This window comes from Cucumis melo, chromosome 1, assembly GCF_025177605.1.
Source record: "Cucumis melo cultivar AY chromosome 1, USDA_Cmelo_AY_1.0, whole genome shotgun sequence".
Lineage (NCBI taxonomy): Eukaryota > Viridiplantae > Streptophyta > Magnoliopsida > Cucurbitales > Cucurbitaceae > Cucumis > Cucumis melo.
Genome location: NC_066857.1, coordinates 32051642 through 32070297, shown reverse-complemented (window position 1 = coordinate 32070297; position 18656 = coordinate 32051642). Strand labels below are relative to the sequence as shown.

The window sequence follows — 18656 nt, the reverse complement described above, 5'->3', positions numbered from 1 at the left end:
ATACATGCAACTTTTATAATGTCATATTACATGTTTTGTATAGTTTCTTTAAATCTTGTCATTACACACATAATTTTCACCCTCAACTGATTAACATGTAAATAAAAAGTTTCATATATAACAATAACATAGATAACGTTTTATATATAACATAGATAACGTTTTTTTTTTAAGTACAAATAGCCTATGGAATGTTCCCAAAGGGACAAATACAATCAAATTAGTAACTAAAGTTCGGTAATTAAGTACAATTTAAACAAGCCTCAAATAAATACATTGGAATAAAAAAATTTCCACTAACTTTACGAAATTTCTTATAATTCAATCAAAGAGTCCAATGGATTCTTGTAAAACCTTGTAAGGAAAAAAAATCATTTTAAAGCATGCACAAGTCTACACATTAGTATTGACGATAATAATATTAGGATAACTTTTGTAATATATAACACAAAGTACAAATTCTTAACCAAATAAAGACAAATTATGCTTTAACATCTTTATAAACCACAAAATAACAATTCACGTAAGCGAAGTCTAACTCCGATGAAAATTCCTATTGAAATATCCTAAAGAAAAAAAAAAAAAAAAAAAAAACAAAACGAAAGTGGTCATCTTCTTTTTATATGTACACTTATTATACAACCAACATTATGGTTATTCTCTGGTTACATATATGATATGTAACTAGTGTGTATTCTTTCACTTATGGACAAGAAGAAGTAAGATAGTAATAATAATAAAGAAACATCTGCTATTTACATTCCACCTAGTGAATTGATGCATGGTTGATCCGAAAAAATACAAAGAATAAACCAAATTTTTTTAGAAAAAAAAAAAAAAACTGTACATAAAAAGAAGGAAGTAAGAGAGAAAAGAAATTTTCTCATTATTACACCTTCAAATATTTCTAAACTTTATATTGTTTTGTAATATAATTATTTTTCCATTTTTTCAAATTATGTTCTTGTATCAATGTTTAGGCATCCATTTACAACAGATATCTAAATGTTATCGTACTTTATAGAAACTGTGATTAAAAATGACAATCATATATAGTCTAATTAAGTTACAGTAGAAGTTTCATTAATTAATTATAACAACTTACATCACTTTTTTTTTTTTTTTAAATTTTCATAGAAATTAATATTTTCATGAAAGTGAGATCTCAAAACTATCAAATAGACTTCTATTTTGTAAATATTTTTAGCAGTTTTGACATTATTATGAGTCCGACTACTCAACGATGTCCTAAACTTAAACTCTAATGGAAAAGGAAACCACCCACTACGATATTGCAAACCCTAATGGCTTTGATATTATATAGTCAATAATTTAGAGAAAAGTATTTCTTATTCATATAGAATCAGAGTAAATTTCCAAAACGAAAATTTTCCTTTAAAACATACTATAATTAGTCAAACAAAAAAGAGTGTTAATAGTCAAATATAATTTTTAGTTGACAATTAATTAGTTGTGTTAATTATGACAATAATTATAAAAAAATTAAATTAAGACTATGATCTTAACTTAAAATTTAAGTTTTTATTTTAGATAGAGAGAAAATTGGTATAAAATTTAAATTAAGAAGAATATTCTTGAACTCTTTTTAAGTTCTAAGGGTATTTTTGAAATAAAACTTCAACGGTTTTAATCTAAAAGTAACGGTTTTTGAATAATTTTAAGAGTTTAAGAATATTTAGAATTATTTATTTTAAATTAGTTCTACATTTGCTCCTATAAATTCTGAATTAAAATTTAAAAGCGTTTTATGAAACAAAAAAATCACAGAACATTTAGATTTATTCATGTTTACAAATAAATGTTTTGCTCTTTATACGGTAGAAGTCCTATTAACACTATTTCAAATTTCAAAAAAACCTTTATTCCCTCTCCTTTGAAACCCTCCCTTCACAGCTTCTCTCATTTATAATTTCTTCACGTTTCTTCTCAACGGCACTCTCTCTCCCCTCGCCCTCTCTCTCCTCCTCCCCTTCTCTCTCGCTCTCTTGTCTCCTTCGTCTTCCTCGTCTTCCTCGTCTTCCTCGTCTTCACTCTTCCTATCTCTCAATTTCCATTCTCTAAAATGAAGCATGCACCCAAGAAACCCATACCCATGTCGCCGATCCACTGCCATCTTCTATTCCTAGCGCTAACGGCGCCGGAATCAAGGGCGGCAGACCCCTCGGAAACCTACATCGTCTTCCAAAGAAAATGATTCACCGTCCGATCCCAATTCATGGTTCCCGATTTCAAACCCTCGCCGACTAAGTTGAAGAGCCTGCTCTCTCTTCTAACCCACTTAAGCGGAAGCTCAGTATGGAGACCGTTCTTGAGAATTCCATCCCTGGGTTGTCTGATTCTATTGCGAAGGTAGTTTACGTGGTGTGATTATTGGGGTTTTGGTATATTTTTGTTTTAATTTGGGTGGTGAAATGATATTTTCCTGTAATATGAAAAATTAATTTCGTCTTATGCTGAATCATCTCACAGATTAGAGAAGATGTAAAATCTGGTGTAGAAAATTTAACAGAGGAGTGTGTATCCACAATGGCAGACGTTACTCGGCTTCTAATGAAGGTTTTTATCTTCCTCGTGCTAATATGCGCACCTAAGTGCACCCCTATCCATGGAAGTACGGAGGTAAGTTTCCCTTTTGGAATTCAAGTTCTGTATTTCTCGTTGGAGTTTAAGAGGCATTTTTGTTGTTGTTCTTCTTCTTGCATAACTGTGGTTGTGGAATTTGGGTTCTAAGAAGTGAAAGAACTTGTATTATAGTTTTCTGTGGTAAAAGGAATTGAACCCACTTGCCATGTGTTCACTCAATTTGATTTTTTACTGTAATTTGAGTCAGTTATGGTCATTTTCAAGGGGTTCAACTGCATCCGGGAAGTTGGGAAGGCGTCAAAAGGGATTTTTTAAGCCAGAACTGACTTCTCTCACTTTCTTTCTTTGCACTACTAACTTCCAAAGTTTTTGTGACTGTTAGAAGTTTCATCAAGTGTTTGTGTTTGTGTTTGCTACTTGGTTATGCTTCATAATTGCTTTAGGTTCACAAAAATACTATAACCTGTAGCCCTGTAATTCTATCCATTTCAGGAGTTCGAAACCTTTTTGTGTGTAGGAACTAACACAAATTGAACATTTCTAAAGTAAAAAGAAGTTGGGTTTATAGAAAATATAGTGCCATTTGGTTGAGTTATGACTACTTTTGAAGATGGTTTTATTTTAACTAATGACTGCATTCGCTAGTTTGTTTTTTTTTGGTACTTCATTCACTGTCCATTTTCTCTCCATGGTCGAGTTTCTCTCCCCTCATTTATTTTTTATAACATTCATTAGATCACTCTTTAAATTATTCAATTACAAAGGAAAGACTACTTCAATTCATTGTCAGTAAACTATTTTTTTCCTTTAGTAACAATTGCTCACATCATATTGTCATTTCTCTATGTATTGTCTATAGACCAGGGTGAATTCTAGTTCTCTTCTAAGATAAAATAATTACCAGCTAATCATTTAGGAAATATTTCAGTTAAATGGCTCTTGGGTTGTCAACTGTACTATTTTTTATCTGTTTTCTGTGTGCGGTTGAAATTCTTCTGATGTACCCCATCTCCTGTGATTCTCTTCTTCAAAATCAAATAGTAGAAGTATTTGTTGGTTCATCTGTTCCACTTGCTTTGTCCCCTGTCCAGGAGTCCAGAAAGTTTTCACCTGCAACACAGTGAAAGCAAACCTTCGTCTATCGAAGAAACACGCTCATGAGAACATTGAGATCAATTTCAACAAGCTTTACTACTAGTTTTGATAAGCTTACGAGTTTTGGAAACATAAGATTTGATCGAGAAGTTAGGAGTGAAGGTTTGGGATATCTTGAAAAGATTGCATTTTTTTCTTGTATTTGAGGCCCCTTGAAATTTTGTTGTTTGTTGCCCTCTTGTTTTCTGGAGCTTCTTTCCTACAATGACTAAGATTGTTGGTACTCTGGGTCCTAACTCTCGATCTGTACAAGTTATTTCTGCTTGTTTGACGGCTGGAATGTCTGGTATGGTTGGCTTCCTTAGCAACTCTCCCTTTGTTTCTAGTGGGTAATGCGTTTGAGTTATAGTAGGGAACTTTTGTTTTTCTATTCTTTCTTTGGTGGCTGCTAGTTGCTCGGTTCGACATTTCATGGGGCAGTCCAGATTACCATCAAGAGACTTTGGAAAATTTGAAGATTGCTGTTAAAAGCACCAAGAAACTTTGTGCTGTACGTTCGTTTTTAATACGTTTGAGTGTATATTTTATCATTTGAACTTTCCTACCATTTTCTTAGTAACTTGGCCAAAGAATAAGTAAGCTAATTCTTCTGCTTTTTTCAGGTTATGCTGGATACAGCAGGTCCTGAGGTGTTGGTTACTAAAGTGAGAAATCTATCTCTCTTCAGGAAGATGGGTTTGTTGTTCTAACACCCAATCAAGAACTAGAGGCATCTTCGGCTGCTACCTACAAATTATGGTGGACTTTCAAAGGTTGGGAAATACTATAAAACTTCATACTACTTGTGGAACATTTTAGATCATGCCAAATCCACAGCCAAACAAGGAAAATCTGTAGCCCTGAAGTTCAGGAAAAACTTTCTATGAATTAAAGTTTTATTTTAAATTGATATTGAAAAGCCCCTCGTATATTTCTAGAAGTGGCTATTTGTTGTTATACAAGAAAATAAAACAAACAAATAAATAAATCCAAACTGTTATTTAATCTAAAATCATCAACTAAACTAATGTTAACTGACTATACTAATGATTTAATTACTTGTCTGCATCGTGTCTGTTGCCTGATGCAATTTACTCAGTCAAAATTGCATCGTATCAAGACACGTGAGTTTTTCATTAAAAATTGATAAGAGGTTAAGATTTTAATATTCTTTAGTTTATGCAAATAAGATATTTTGCAAAGTCAAAGTTTATAAAAGATGGGCGTTCTTTCATTCACTGCATTGATTATACAATAATCTCCTTCATATTACTAAACTTGAAATTTTCTTATATAGGTCGTTAAGAAAGGAGACACCCTTTTTCTTGGTCAGTACCTCTTTACTGGAAGTGAAACATCTGTCTGGTTGGAGGTAATGGGGCATATTGGTAGGGATCTTCAAATTTTTTTTCACTGTAAGGAATCGTGGTAAATGATGTTATGCTGAGTTATGTCTGTCGGGGATTTATCAGGTTTTCGAAGTGAAAGGAGATGATGTTGGTTGTGTGGTAAAGAACTCTGCCACGTTGGTTGGTACAATGTACACTTTGCATGCTGCTGAAATTCACATTGATCTTCCAACACTTACTGAGAAAGGCAAAGAGTAACATTCTTCAGTTTCCTGTTTGTTATGTCTGTTAAGTCTCTTTGATTGCTTGCAATTAGCTTATACAACCTTAACATGATTGGTAGCTCATAGTATTTTTTGATGCTGACTGGTGACTTTAGATCATAGCTACGTGGGGAGTAAAAAACAAGATTGACTTCCTCTCTCTGTCACATGCTAGACATGTGGAAGATGTTTGACAAGTATTATTTCCTTGCATTGAGTCTTCACTTTAAACAAATGATCAATTGTGGGTGATTTGACTATGTTGATTATTACAATAGAGGATATTGATTGCTAAATTAAATTTTTATGTAGGCTCGACAATTTCTTTCTAAGCTAGGTGACCTTAACCAAACTCAAATATTTGCAAAGATTGAAAGTGTAGAGGTAAGTCATTGTCAGCTCACTTTTTACTCGTATTCTTTACCATGGTTACGTTAGGATTGATTATTTCTGTTTTCTACATTGTTACAGGTGCTTTTGTTTCAGAAAACTGCCCTTTATAGATGTAATATGGCTGGAAAGCCTGCTGTTTTAACTCGTGTGGTAGACAGCATGACTAACAACTTGAGACCTACACGTGCAGTAGCTACTGATGTTGCCAATGCTGTACTTGATGGTGAGTTATTCAATTTTTAAATCTCTATTGTTTAAAGACCGAAGATGTAGGGATTTTTTAAGTCATGGTTCTTTTTAATGATGCTGAAGATTGGGTTGAACTTTTTAAAATTTATCTATTTTATGTTCAATTGTATCATTCTATTTAGTATGAATCAGGGTTCTTAGTTCCATTCTTGACGGGGGATATGATTGTATGACGTTTTTTTATAACCTGTCTTCTCATGAGTTTGCAGGAAGTGATGCAATTCTTCTTGGGGCTGAGACATTGTGTGGATTACATCCAGTAGAAACCGTTTCAACCGTTAGTAGAATATGTGCTGAGGTAATTTGTGTGTGTATGAGATAGAAACACAGCTTTTAAACCCTAAGCTTTATGTAGTATAAGGTATTTCCATTCCTTTATTCATTACTATTTCATTAATGAATTAATGAAGGCACAACTTTAATTTGGAGAAAAAAAACATTTAACGTGAGGTCATGAGTGCACTAAAAGGACTACAAAAGGGCTTGTTAAAGGGAAGTAGAAGGCAAACCATACATGAAAATAAAACACAAACCCTTGCCGGGAAAGGATAAAGTTACAAGTAAAACAAAGGAATATCTCTAAAAGTGGAGGTTGTTATCGCCAAAGAAAATGTTGCATGCTTTCCGTTATAACCACCATTTAGTGCTGCATTCTTTTGTTACTCTGTTAAGTCTCTTTAGGTAAGTTTCTCCCCCATAAAAAGAACTAAAAAGTTTCTTTGGTACTATTTAAAGTAAAAAGAGAAGGGAAAACATTCTAAAATCCTGTGCACTAAGGGGCTCGTGAGTTAGAAAAAGTTCACCAAACTGAAGGTGGAACCTTGACAGAGGCCATAGTTTCTCCCCATCCCCTTTCTTTTAATAAGAACTCTTGCATTTCTCCCTATCCGCATTTGTCCCATTATTACCTTGATTCTTTTAACATCGAAACAGAAAATTTTTGTTGATCAAATGAAAATATTACCAAGGAACTAAGGAAGTTACGGAAAACTTCCAATCGAGGAATTCAAACATCCCAAAGATAGAAACAAATAATTACAATAAAATCTCAACACTCCAACCAAATGATAAAATAAAAACCATAAGCTACCCAGTTCTGAAGTTTCAAGGAGAGTAAATTCGAAGAAAGCTAACCTACCTAAGAACCATGAATTCATTTCCAAAGGAACATCTACATTAAAGGCTATTTGCTGCGTTCAATCTCTTCCTTTATATGCCTACAAGCCATGTACGTTAATCGCCACTTTTGTGCTTGTTTTAGCATTTTCATCTTTTTTAGATGGATTACACTACACTCAAAGATTGATTTAGTTAGAATTTTGTAAGAGAAAAGGAGGGAAGATACAAAATGTCATAAACATTAAAAAGCATAAGATCGATCCGTATTCTGGTTTCACCTTTGACCATGCTTCAAGGTGAGATAATACATAATGTCATAACCATGCTTATTCTTAATACTAGTTTATTCTTTCGTCTTTTATGTTACGATTCAGTTAGTAAAAAGGTTCATTGTCATCCTTTTGTTATGAAGTTCTTATCTTAGTGAATAGCTTTTCATGAAAAATTGGTATCAACTTCTTACCTGCTCAATTGATTATATGGCTTCCTCGGTCCAGTTTGGTTGAAGGGATTTGTTTGTTTTGCAGAACTGGGTTCAATAAATCTGGTTACAGCTTCGAAAAGGTCATTGGCATGTAGTTCAGCAACAAAGGTAGTGGTACTGGTGGGTTCAATGGCTTTTCTTTAGAATTCCTTAATGTTACAATATTATTGGTCACGAGGCCTTTCTCGTTTTTCATGCGTACATGCTCATTTATCTTGAAAACCTTTGTTGTTGTTGTTCAAACTTGGTTGAAGCTGTTGAAGACCTCGGTCAGTCTTCACTTAAACATATTTTGGACAACTTTGTGTGGATAATTGCAATTGTCTCTCTTCCTGGACGAATTTTAGCTGCTTTACGAAGGGGAAGGCAGGTTAGCCCTCTCGCTCCATTGTTTCTTGACTGTCATTTGTGCTTGTTCAACAATGATATATTTTGTTTGTGTTTCTTTTCTCTGTTTTTTTTTATCATAGGTTTGTCTTTGTGGAAAATATGTATAAAGCAAAATATTCTTCAAATTACGGTAGTAGATTTTTTATAGACAACATCTCCATGACTTTCATTTGCTTGCAAGTAGGAGTTAACTGAGTACTCAAACTACTTTTAACTAGTATGTTAGCCATAAATGGGTATGATATTAAAGTGAAAAGTTTGGAACGATCAAATAATTACGGTGTTTCTAGTAAAGATTAGAGAATCCTTAATATTCTAAAGCATAAAATATTACGTTAGTAAGTTGTTTAAGACTTCGAAAGGCAGAATCGTACCATTGAGTTCTTTGCAGCCTGAGTTATTGAACAATAGTTTGAACTATTTTACTTATTACCATCAGTTGGACAAGTGTAGTTCAACATTTTGTTTGTTCGTTTTCATTCATCAGTCTCAAGTGACTATAGTTGAAAGTTCATATGATTGACAATTGAATTTTCTCTGGTTACATGGGTTGGTGGCTTATGGGAACTTTACTAGTTTCAGTCAATAAGGGTGTGTTTGGGGGAAGGAAAGAGTTATGGAAGAAAAGGATTATAATAATCCTAGGATTATGATAATCCTAGTATTATGATAATATGTGTTTGAGGAATAGATTATTATTGGTAGTGTTGTGGTAATATGTGTTTGGGAGAGAAAATATGAAAGGTAGTGTTATGATGGTATGTGTTTGGAGGAGGGATTATGATAGTAGTGTTATGGTAATATGTGTTTGGGAGAAGAGTTATGATTGTAGTAATTTAAAAAACAATAATAAATTTTTGATTGGATTGTTTGGGTAGGGTAATGTAGAGTTGTAAAAAAGTAAAAATAGGATAAGATAGGGTTATTTAGGGATTAGGATAACCCTAATCCCCCTTTATCATAATCCTTGGGCCAAACACGGTTTGGCCCAATTTCCTAATCCTTTTCCTCCTAAAACCCCACCCCAAACATACCCTAAGTGATTGTAGTATTGGAGTATCACATAGGCTACTTGGACAGATTATACAAAATTTGTTTTTCCCTTTTTATACTTGATAATGGTTGATTTCATGCAGTTGCAACAATTTTTTCAATTTCTGGAAATCGAGTTTGATAATGTTTTGCTGGAAAGAAAGGAGCTCCAAAAACAATTCCAGGCTGCTTTGAAGGAGCATAAGATGATGGAATTGATGTTGGACGAACTTGAAATGATACATGAAAAGGCAACCAACAAGATTGCACTCTTAGAAAGTGAGGTAATGGCCTATCTATCTCCTGTACTAAATGTTATAAATTACATTATGGATGGGTGGAACTGAGAGCAAGTATCATAGTTTTCGATAAGAAGGGGAAGGAGAAATTTATGCGATTGTTATAGGAGAGATTGAACTTTGACATAAAATTTGGTTTACTTTTTATGAGTTGAAAGTTTGCATGTTGGTTAAGAACCGAGTGATGAACTCCATACAGTGCATTAACAAATAAAATCTCTCTCTTTCTCTCTCTTTAAATAGGTACGTATATATAGACACACAATCTGCAGTCGTATGTGAATCTATCTTTTTAGACGTTAGAATGTTCAGCAACACTGTTTGCAGTTCTGTTGACCCATCATCCATGTGTAACCTCTCTTAGAATGATATTAACACATAATAGTGTTGACGAGTTCTATAAAACATTAGATATAAATTGATTCCGAGAAATGAATCCTTTTTTCCACTTAGGTTGAGAAACTGGCTTAAAAATACCAGAAAAGCTTCGCTTGTGTTGAATTGAACCATTATATGCACATTTGTAGGAAGGTCAGCATTCAATTAGTTATTGTAGAGGTTGAAAAGGGCTCTTTCGCAGCTCTTGTAGTGTTAGAAGATGCTTAAATTTTTATCTCTACGAATAATTTTTTCATTTTAGCTTTGATCTTATATTTGAATTTGATTTTCTTTTTCGTAATTTCAAGATTGTTCTTTGAGGACAGACCAAGAGCATAATGCTGTTGAGTGAAGGAATAGCGTGATAAGAAGTAAGTGTTTTCCTTTAACTGAAAATAAAGGAGTTTTTTGTTGTTCTTTTTTTTAAGTTATGTAAGATGATAGTATTCTAAAGCTTAACTATTTCTCACTGCATTAAATCATAAATTGACTTTGATGCTAGACTTCATTGCATTTTAGATAGAATTTAACTAGGTGATGGTTGGAAATAGCACCAAAAGTTCTTCATCTTTCACAGATAATACAATTTTTTTTACTAGACTATCTTCGAATTGGATATATCAAGAACAAAACAAATAAAACTTTTAAAAGTGACATGTTTGAACGATCAATTTTGTTCTTGGAGTAAGGACAATGCCCAAATAAGGACAAAGATAAGACTTATGGAATAAAAGTTTTTTGATGATTTTCCAGGTGAGGTTTGAAAGTATTTGAGAAACCTTTGGTCATTGATCCGGGTAAAATTAGGGAAAATACAGTTGCATGATCGATCTTTAACAATGCAAACTGCTTTCTTTCAAGTTTTGTAGAACTTTTTTTGTTTTAAATTTTTAGTTTAACCTCTTTAATGAAATTTGATAGAAGTTCTTGTTTTCTTTCCGTAGGAATAAAGGGAAATGAAGTATAACCAAACTTGGAACCTTTGCAAGCAAGGGGAGGTTTTCTGTTCCCTTTCTTTTATTTTTCCATCCTTAGAATCTTGCTTAACATGCTTTGAGGACAACTTTAAGTGGGGGTGGGGTTGTAGCTTTGCATGTTCCATGTTCTTTGGGAAATTTTCATTTTGCCAAAAATGCCTAAATTTTAAAAATTTTCAAATTCTCTATTCTTAGAATAAATATCATGCCTACTTTGCTTTTTAGCTTAGAAAACACGTTTGCCTAACCCTTAAGCATGGAGCTTGGGTTTGTGATTGTTTTATTATTTAAATATCTTAAATATGTTGAAAATGGGTACTTTAATAGCATAGAAATGAGTAAAATGTATGCAATCTATTATATGAATATTGTGAACACTGTACATACTTAATAATATGTGCTGCTGAAAACATGACCTAACTAAAACCAGACTTGCCTAGCCCTTAGAGTACAGCCAGTTAGGTCAAGTAGAATGCGTTGAGTTCCCTCAGTATCAGAACTTGTGTGGGGAACTTTTCACTCTTGGCCTAACCAAAACCAGACCTGCCTTGCCCTTAGAGTCCAGCCGGTTAGGTCGAGTAGAATGCGTTGGGCTCCCTCAGTATCAGAACTTGTGTGGGGAACTCTTTGCTTTTGGCCTAACCAAAACCAGACCTGCCTAGCCCTTAGAGTCCAACCGGTTAGGTCGAGTAAAATGCGTTGGGCTCCCTCAGTATCAGAACTTGTGTGGGGAACTCTTTGCTTTTGGCCCATCGAGTCCAGCCGGTTAGGTCGAGTAAAATGCGTTGGGCTCCCTCAGTATCAGAACTTGTGTGGGGAACACTTCACTTTTGGCCTAACCAAAACCAGACCTGCCTAGCCCTTAGAGTCCAGCCGGTTAGGTCGAGTAAAATGCGTTGGGCTCCCTCAGTATCAGAACTTGTGTGGGGAACTCTTTGCTTTTGGCCTAACCAAAACCAGACCTGCCTAGCCCTTAGAGTCCAGCCGGTTAGGTCGAGTAAAATGCGTTGGGCTCCCTCAGTATCAGAACTTGTGTGGGGAACACTTCGCTTTTGGCCTAGCCAAAACCAGACCTGCCTAGCCCTTAGAGTCCAGCCGGTTAGGTCGAGTAAAATGCGTTGGGCTCCCTCAGTATCAGAACTTGTGTGGGGAACTCTTTGCTTTTGGCCTAACCAAAACCAGACCTGCCTAGCCCTTAGAGTCCAGCCGGTTAGGTCGAGTAGAATGCGTTGGGCTCCTTCAGTATCAGAACTTGTGTGGGGAACTCTTCGCTTTTGGCCTATCCAAAACCAGACCTGCCTAGCCCTTAAAGTCCAGCCGGTTAGGTCGAGTAAAATGCGTTGGGCTCCCTCAGTATCAGAACTTGTGTGGGGAACTCTTTGCTTTTTGCCTAACCAAAACCAGACCTGCCTAGCCCTTAGAGTCCAGCCGGTTAGGTCGAGTAAAATGCGTTGGGCTCCCTCAGTATCAGAACTTGTGTGGGGAACTCTTTGCTTTTGGCCTAACCAAAACCAGACCTGCCTAGCCCTTAGAGTCCAGCTGGTTAGGTCAAGTAGAATGCATGCAATTCTTGTGGAATGTTCTTAAAAAAATTAAATATGTTGAAAATGCGTACTTTAATAGCTTAGAAATGAGTAAAATGTATGCAATCTATTATATGAATATTGTGAACACTGTACATACTTAATAATATGTGCTGCTGAAAACATGACCTAACTAAAACCAGACTTGCCTAGCCCTTAGAGTACAGCCAGTTAGGTCAAGTAGAATGCGTTGAGTTCCCTCAGTATCAGAACTTGTGTGGGGAACTCTTCACTCTTGGCCTAACCAAAACCAGACCTGCCATGCCCTTAGAGTTCAGCCGGTTAGGTCAAGTAGAATGCGTTGGGCTCCCTCAGTATCAGAACTTGTGTGGGGAACTCTTTGCTGTTGGCCTTACCAAAACCAGACCTGCCTAGCCCTTAGAGTCCAGCCGGTTAGGTCGAGTAAAATGCGTTGGGCTCCCTCAGTATCAGAACTTGTGTGGGGAACTCTTTGCTTTTGGCCTAACCAGAACCAGACCTGCCTAGCCCTTAGAGTCCAGCCGGTTAGGTCGAGTAAAATGCGTTGGGCTCCCTCAGTATCAGAACTTGTGTGGGGAACACTTCGCTTTTGGCCTAACCAAAACCAGACCTGCCTAGCCCTTAGAGTCCAGCCGGTTAGGTCGAGTAAAATGCGTTGGGCTCCCTCAGTATCACAACTTGTGTGGGGAACACTTCGCTTTTGGCCTAACCAAAACCAGACCTGCCTAGCCCTTAGAGTCCAGCCGGTTAGGTCGAGTAAAATGCGTTGGGCTCCCTCAGTATCAGAACTTGTGTGGGGAACTCTTTGCTTTTGGCCTAACCAAAACCAGACCTGCCTAGCCCTTAGAGTCCAGCCGGTTAGGTCGAGTAAAATGCGTTGGGCTCCCTCAGTATCAGAACTTGTGTGGGGAACACTTCGCTTTTGGCCTAACCAAAACCAGACCTGCCTAGCCCTTAGAGTCCAGCCGGTTAGGTCGAGTAAAATGCGTTGGGCTCCCTCAGTATCAGAACTTGTGTGGGGAACTTATCGCTTTTGGCCGAACCAAAACCAGACCTGCCTAGCTCTTAAAGTCCAGCCGGTTAGGTCGAGTAAAATGCGTTGGGCTCCCTCAGTATCAGAACTTGTGTGGGGAACTCTTTGCTTTTGGCCTAACCAAAACCAGACCTGCCTAGCCCTTAGAGTCCAGCCGGTTAGGTCGAGTAAAATGCGTTGGGCTTTCTCAGTATCAGATTTTGTGTGGGGAACTCTTAGCTTTTGGCCTAACCAAAACCAGACCTGCCTAGCCCTTAGAGTCCAGCCGGTTAGGTCGAGTAAAATGCGTTGGGCTCCCTCAGTATCAGAACTTGTGTGGGGAACTCTTTGCTTTTGGCCTAACCAAAACCAAACCTGCCTAGCCCTTAGAGTCCAGCCGGTTAGGTCGAGTAAAATGCGTTGGGCTCCCTCAGTATCAGAACTTGTGTGGGGAACACTTCGCTTTTGGCCTAACCAAAACCAGACCTGCCTAGCCCTTAGAGTCCAGCTGGTTAGGTCAAGTAGAATGCATGCAATTCTTGTGGAATGTTCTTAAAAAAAATTAAATATGTTGAAAATGCGTACTTTAATAGCTTAGAAATGAGTAAAATGTATGCAATCTATTATATGAATATTGTGAACACTGTACATACTTAATAATATGTGCTGCTGAAAACATGACCTAACTAAAACCAGACTTGCCTAGCCCTTGGAGTACAGCCAGTTAGGTCAAGTAGAATGCGTTGAGTTCCTTCAGTATCAGAACTTGTGTGGGGAACTCTTCACTCTTGACCTAACCAAAACCAGACTTGCCTAGGCCTTAGAGTACAGCCAGTTAGGTCAAGTAGAATGCGTTGAGTTCCCTCAGTATCAGAACTTGTGTGGGGAACTCTTCACTCTTGGCCTAACCAAAACAAAACCTGCCTTGCCCTTAGAGTTCAGCCGGTTAGGTCAAGTAGAATGCGTTGGGCTCCCTCAGTATCAGAACTTGTGTGGGGAACTTTTTGCTTTTGGCCTTACCAAAACCAGACCTGCCTAGCCCTTAGAGTCCAGCCGGTTAGGTCGAGTAAAATGCGTTGGGCTCCCTCAGTATCAGAACTTGTGTGGGGAACTCTTTGCTTTTGGCCTAACCAAAACCAGACCTGCCTAGCCCTTAGAGTCCAGCCGGTTAGGTCGAGTAAAATGCGTTGGGCTCCCTCAGTATCAGAACTTGTGTGGGGAACACTTCGCTTTTGGCCTAACCAAAACCAGACCTGCCTAGCCCTTAGAGTCCAGCCGGTTAGGTCGAGTAAAATGCGTTGGGCTCCCTCAGTATCAGAACTTGTGTGGGGAACACTTCGCTTTTGGCCTAACCAAAACCAGATCTGCCTAGCCCTTAGAGTCCAGCCGGTTAGGTCGAGTCAAATGCGTTGGGCTCCCTCAGTATCAGAACTTGTGTGGGGAACTCTTTGCTTTTGGCCTAACCAAAACCAGACCTGCCTAGCCCTTAGAGTCCAGCCGGTTAGGTCGAGTAAAATGCGTTGGGCTCCCTCAGTATCAGAACTTGTGTGGGGAACACTTCGCTTTTGGCCTAACCAAAACCAGACCTGCCTAGCCCTTAGAGTCCAGCCGGTTAGGTCGAGTAAAATGCGTTGGGCTCCCTCAGTATCAGAACTTGTGTGGGGAACTCTTTGCTTTTGGCCTAACCAAAACCATACCTGCCTAGCCCTTAGACTCCAGCCGGTTAGGTCGAGTAGAATGCGTTGGGCTCCCTCAGTATCAGAACTTGTGTGGGGAACTCTTCGCTTTTGGCCTAACCAAAACCAGACCTGCCTAGCCTTTAAAGTCCAGCCGGTTAGGTCGAGTAAAATGCGTTGGGCTCCCTCAGTATCAGAACTTGTGTGGGGAACTCTTTGCTTTTGGCCTAACAGAAACCAGACCTGCCTAGCCCTTAGAGTCCAGCCGGTTAGGTCGAGTAAAATGCGTTGGGCTCCCTCAGTATCAGAACTTGTGTGGGGAACTCTTTGCTTTTGGCCTAACCAAAACCAGACCTGCCTAGCCCTTAGAGTCTAGCCGGTTAGGTCGAGTAAAATGCGTTGTGCTCCCTCAGTATCAGAACTTGTGTGGGGAACTCTTTGCTTTTGGCCTAACCAAAACCAAACCTGCCTAGCCCTTAGAGTCCAGCCGGTTAGGTCGAGTAAAATGCGTTGGGCTCCCTCAGTATCAGAACTTGTGTGGGGAACACTTCGCTTTTGGCCTAACCAAAACCAGACCTGCCTAGCCCTTAGAGTCCAGCTGGTTAGGTCAAGTAGAATGCATGCAATTCTTGTGGAATGTTCTTAAAAAAAATTAAAGTTTGTTGAGTTTGAGATTGAATATGGAAATAATTGTCTTTTTTAACTTAAAATTTTGATGAAATTGCATTTCTTTTTTATTTGAGTCAGATTCTTCTTTTGTATCTTGGAATTTTTTTTAATTCATGTTTCTTTAATGTTGAATGGGTGTGAAACAATGTTAGGGTCTGAAATCTTGGTGGAATGTTGGGATGATGATTTAGGAATTAATTCCTCTTTCTTAGAAGGATCTGAATCTATATAAAGATCTTCTTCTCTGTTTCCTTTCCTTTGTGGTATCGTGTAGGTTCTTTAATTCTTATTGAAAATTTTTGGATACTCTGAGGTAATTCTTGCTTTTTTTAATAGGTTTTGTTCCTTGTTTTCATGCCATTGTTGAGTATTTCTTGGTTGATTATCAACCATTCTTCCTGTTGGATCTAAAACCCAAATGTCCATACCCAAAGTGAAATTTTTTTGTATAAGAGATACTTCGACGATAATTTTCCATTTACCATACAAGTGCTCTATCTTGAAATGCATAGGACTCAACTTAGTTACTCTCCACCTTACAGTCATGCAAATCTCAAATCTCTCAAAGTTTTTCCTCTTTCGTTTCAGTTGTACATAAAAGAAGGGATAGAAGATTTCTGAAGACAGAGCAATTAATTAGTAGAAGAAAATGAAGAGAAAGGTTAGTGAAGGAAGAAAGAACACAAAGGTTAACTGGTTCTCCTAGGTTTATTTTCTTTATTGTTTTTCAATCTATGTGAAGAATTTTACCAAATGAACTCTCTCTCAACTTCATTTATGACTTCTTTTGCATGTAGAAATTTAAAGGATATGCTTCAACAATGAGCCTAATGGTTACATCAGAAAATAGGTATTTTGTTTTGATTTTTTTTTCTAACTAGCTTGGTTAGCATGGCGAAGCATTGCCAGAGGTATGGATCTTTACAACACAGGTTTCTGTTTTCTCAATTTCTTCTCTAATGAAGTGATGCCTAATATCTCTGTGTTTTATTATATTGTGAAACTGGTGATTCTTAGTTAGATATATTATGCTCTACTTATTACAATATATTTTGATTTTTGCTTGTTTGATTTTGAATCATTCAATAACTCTTTTGCTTTCAAAGTTTGAAATCTCCACATCACATTTGACTTATTTGTCAACTAAAGAGCTTGCATGAATATTGATTGAGATATTAAGAAGCTTTTATTTTTCTTTCGTGTTTCCAATTTTGCATTGATTGACAAATTTGCATGGAGGGCATTGTAAGCTCTATTTGAACAAAAATGTGATTAATCACTTCTGCTTGCTTGTTTTATGGAGTTTTCTTTCTTAGCTTGAACGCTGTTTCAAAATTTCAAGTTTTAAAACGTGACATAACAAAGGGAAACATTAACAAGTAAGAAAAAACAGTACGCACATACATATATATGTGAATATGTGAGTCTAAATTCATGTAATTTCACTGTCAAATTTTCAAGAATGAACTGACTCAATTGAATTCCAATTTTATTCATTCCAATTGCATGATTGAGTTTGATTTCTAAAAGATGTAGGCTAGAAAAGGAGGTGAGCTAATATGAAATGGAAGAACCATAACAAGAGGAGTACTGGATTTGTTGAGAAATGGGAGAGAGACTCCATGGCTCCCATTTGTGAAACTTTTGCAATCGATGTTAATGTCGATCTTGACAGGTAATGTTAATCTGTTTAAGTTGAGAGGTTTGGAATACTTCATGAAAGTAAGTTTGATATAGTTCCTAATTTAATTTTGGTTTAGTAGAGATACAAATATAAGATTCGATCTTGGTTCTTTTTGCATGCACTTGTGAAATGTTTTGGGAAAAAAATTTAAGTTTGCTGAATTTGAGATTGAGTATGCAAATAACTGTCTTTTTTACCTGAAATTTTTGATGAAATTGCATTTCTCTTTTGTTTGATTCAAATTATGCTTTTGAATCTTGGAAACTTTCTTGATTCATGTTTTTGTAATGTTGAATGGGTTTGAACAAAGTTGGGGTTGAAATCTTAGAGGAATGTTGGGATGAGGATTTAGGAATTAATTCCTCTTTCTTAAAAGAATCTGAATCTATACAAAGGTCTTCTTCTCTGTTTCTAATCATTTAAGGTAATCTTATAGGTTCTTTAATTCTCGGTGGAAATTCTAAGATACTCTAAGGTAATTCTTGCTTTCTTAATAGGTTTTGTTGTTTGTTTTCATGCCATTGTTGAAAATCTTGAGGTTGTTCTTGATTGTTCTCCGACTAGGTTTATCTTCTTTGTTGCTTTTCAATATGTGATGAACTTTACAAAATAAATCTCTCTACACCTCACTTTTGACTTCTTTTGTATGTAGAAATTTAAAGGATATGCTTAAAAAATGAGCCTTATGGTTACATCAGAAAATAGGTATTTTGCTTTTGTTTCTTTTCGTCCCCCACCTTTACAAGTAACATGGAAATTGCCACTTTGGTCTATTTGTCAAGTAGTTCAAATTCGATTACATAAAGGCATCATATGAATTTTGTTTTCTCTAACAAATTGGTCAGCATGTTGAAGCATTGCTCGAGGTATGGATCTGACAACTTCGATTTCTCTTATCTCAATTTCTTCTCTAATGAAGTGATACCTAATATCTATGTATTTTCTTATGTTGTGAAACTAATGATTCTTAGTTAGATAGATTGTGCTCTAGTTATCATAACATAGGCTGCCCGTCTTGGACTTCCAATAACTCATCCTTATATCTCTGGAACCTGACTCTTCGCCTTTGGACCCTTGTCCTTGTACTGAGGCCAAGCATAGAATAATCGCTTTCCCTTTCTCTATTTCATTTCTTAGTTATTCATTCAATCTGCGAACTCTTAAGATAATTTGTCTAATACCCCTACCGCTCTGTGGGATATGTAATTCAAAGGAAAGAGAGTTTGAAGAGGCCGACGACCACGTAGTAGGGGTGTTGATTCTTAAAGAGAGGGATGAAAGGAAACCTTTCATGCCTTCGAATGAAGGAAGGCCGACCGATGAGGGCGGAAAGATCTAAACTCCTTTTCTTCGTGATCCGTCTACTGATTATTCCTCAAGAC

The 18656-nt window shown here is 36.8% G+C and overlaps 1 protein-coding gene and 1 pseudogene across 1 annotated transcript; both read left to right on the top strand.

Annotated features, from left to right (window-relative positions):
• The window catches only part of LOC127150139 (pyruvate kinase 2, cytosolic-like), a 91826-nt pseudogene extending 80921 nt beyond the window's left edge, over window positions 1–10905 (top strand).
• Window positions 10906–11507: 602 nt separating this feature from the next.
• On the top strand, window positions 11508–15858 carry LOC127150134 (uncharacterized). Its single transcript, XM_051086985.1, has 3 exons — window positions 11508–11996; window positions 14307–14639; window positions 14751–15858. The coding sequence occupies exons 1-3, from the start codon at window positions 11563–11565 to the stop codon at window positions 15295–15297; spliced, it is 1314 nt and encodes a 437-aa protein (XP_050942942.1). The 5' UTR covers window positions 11508–11562; the 3' UTR covers window positions 15298–15858.
• The last annotated feature ends 2798 nt before the right edge of the window (window positions 15859–18656 follow it).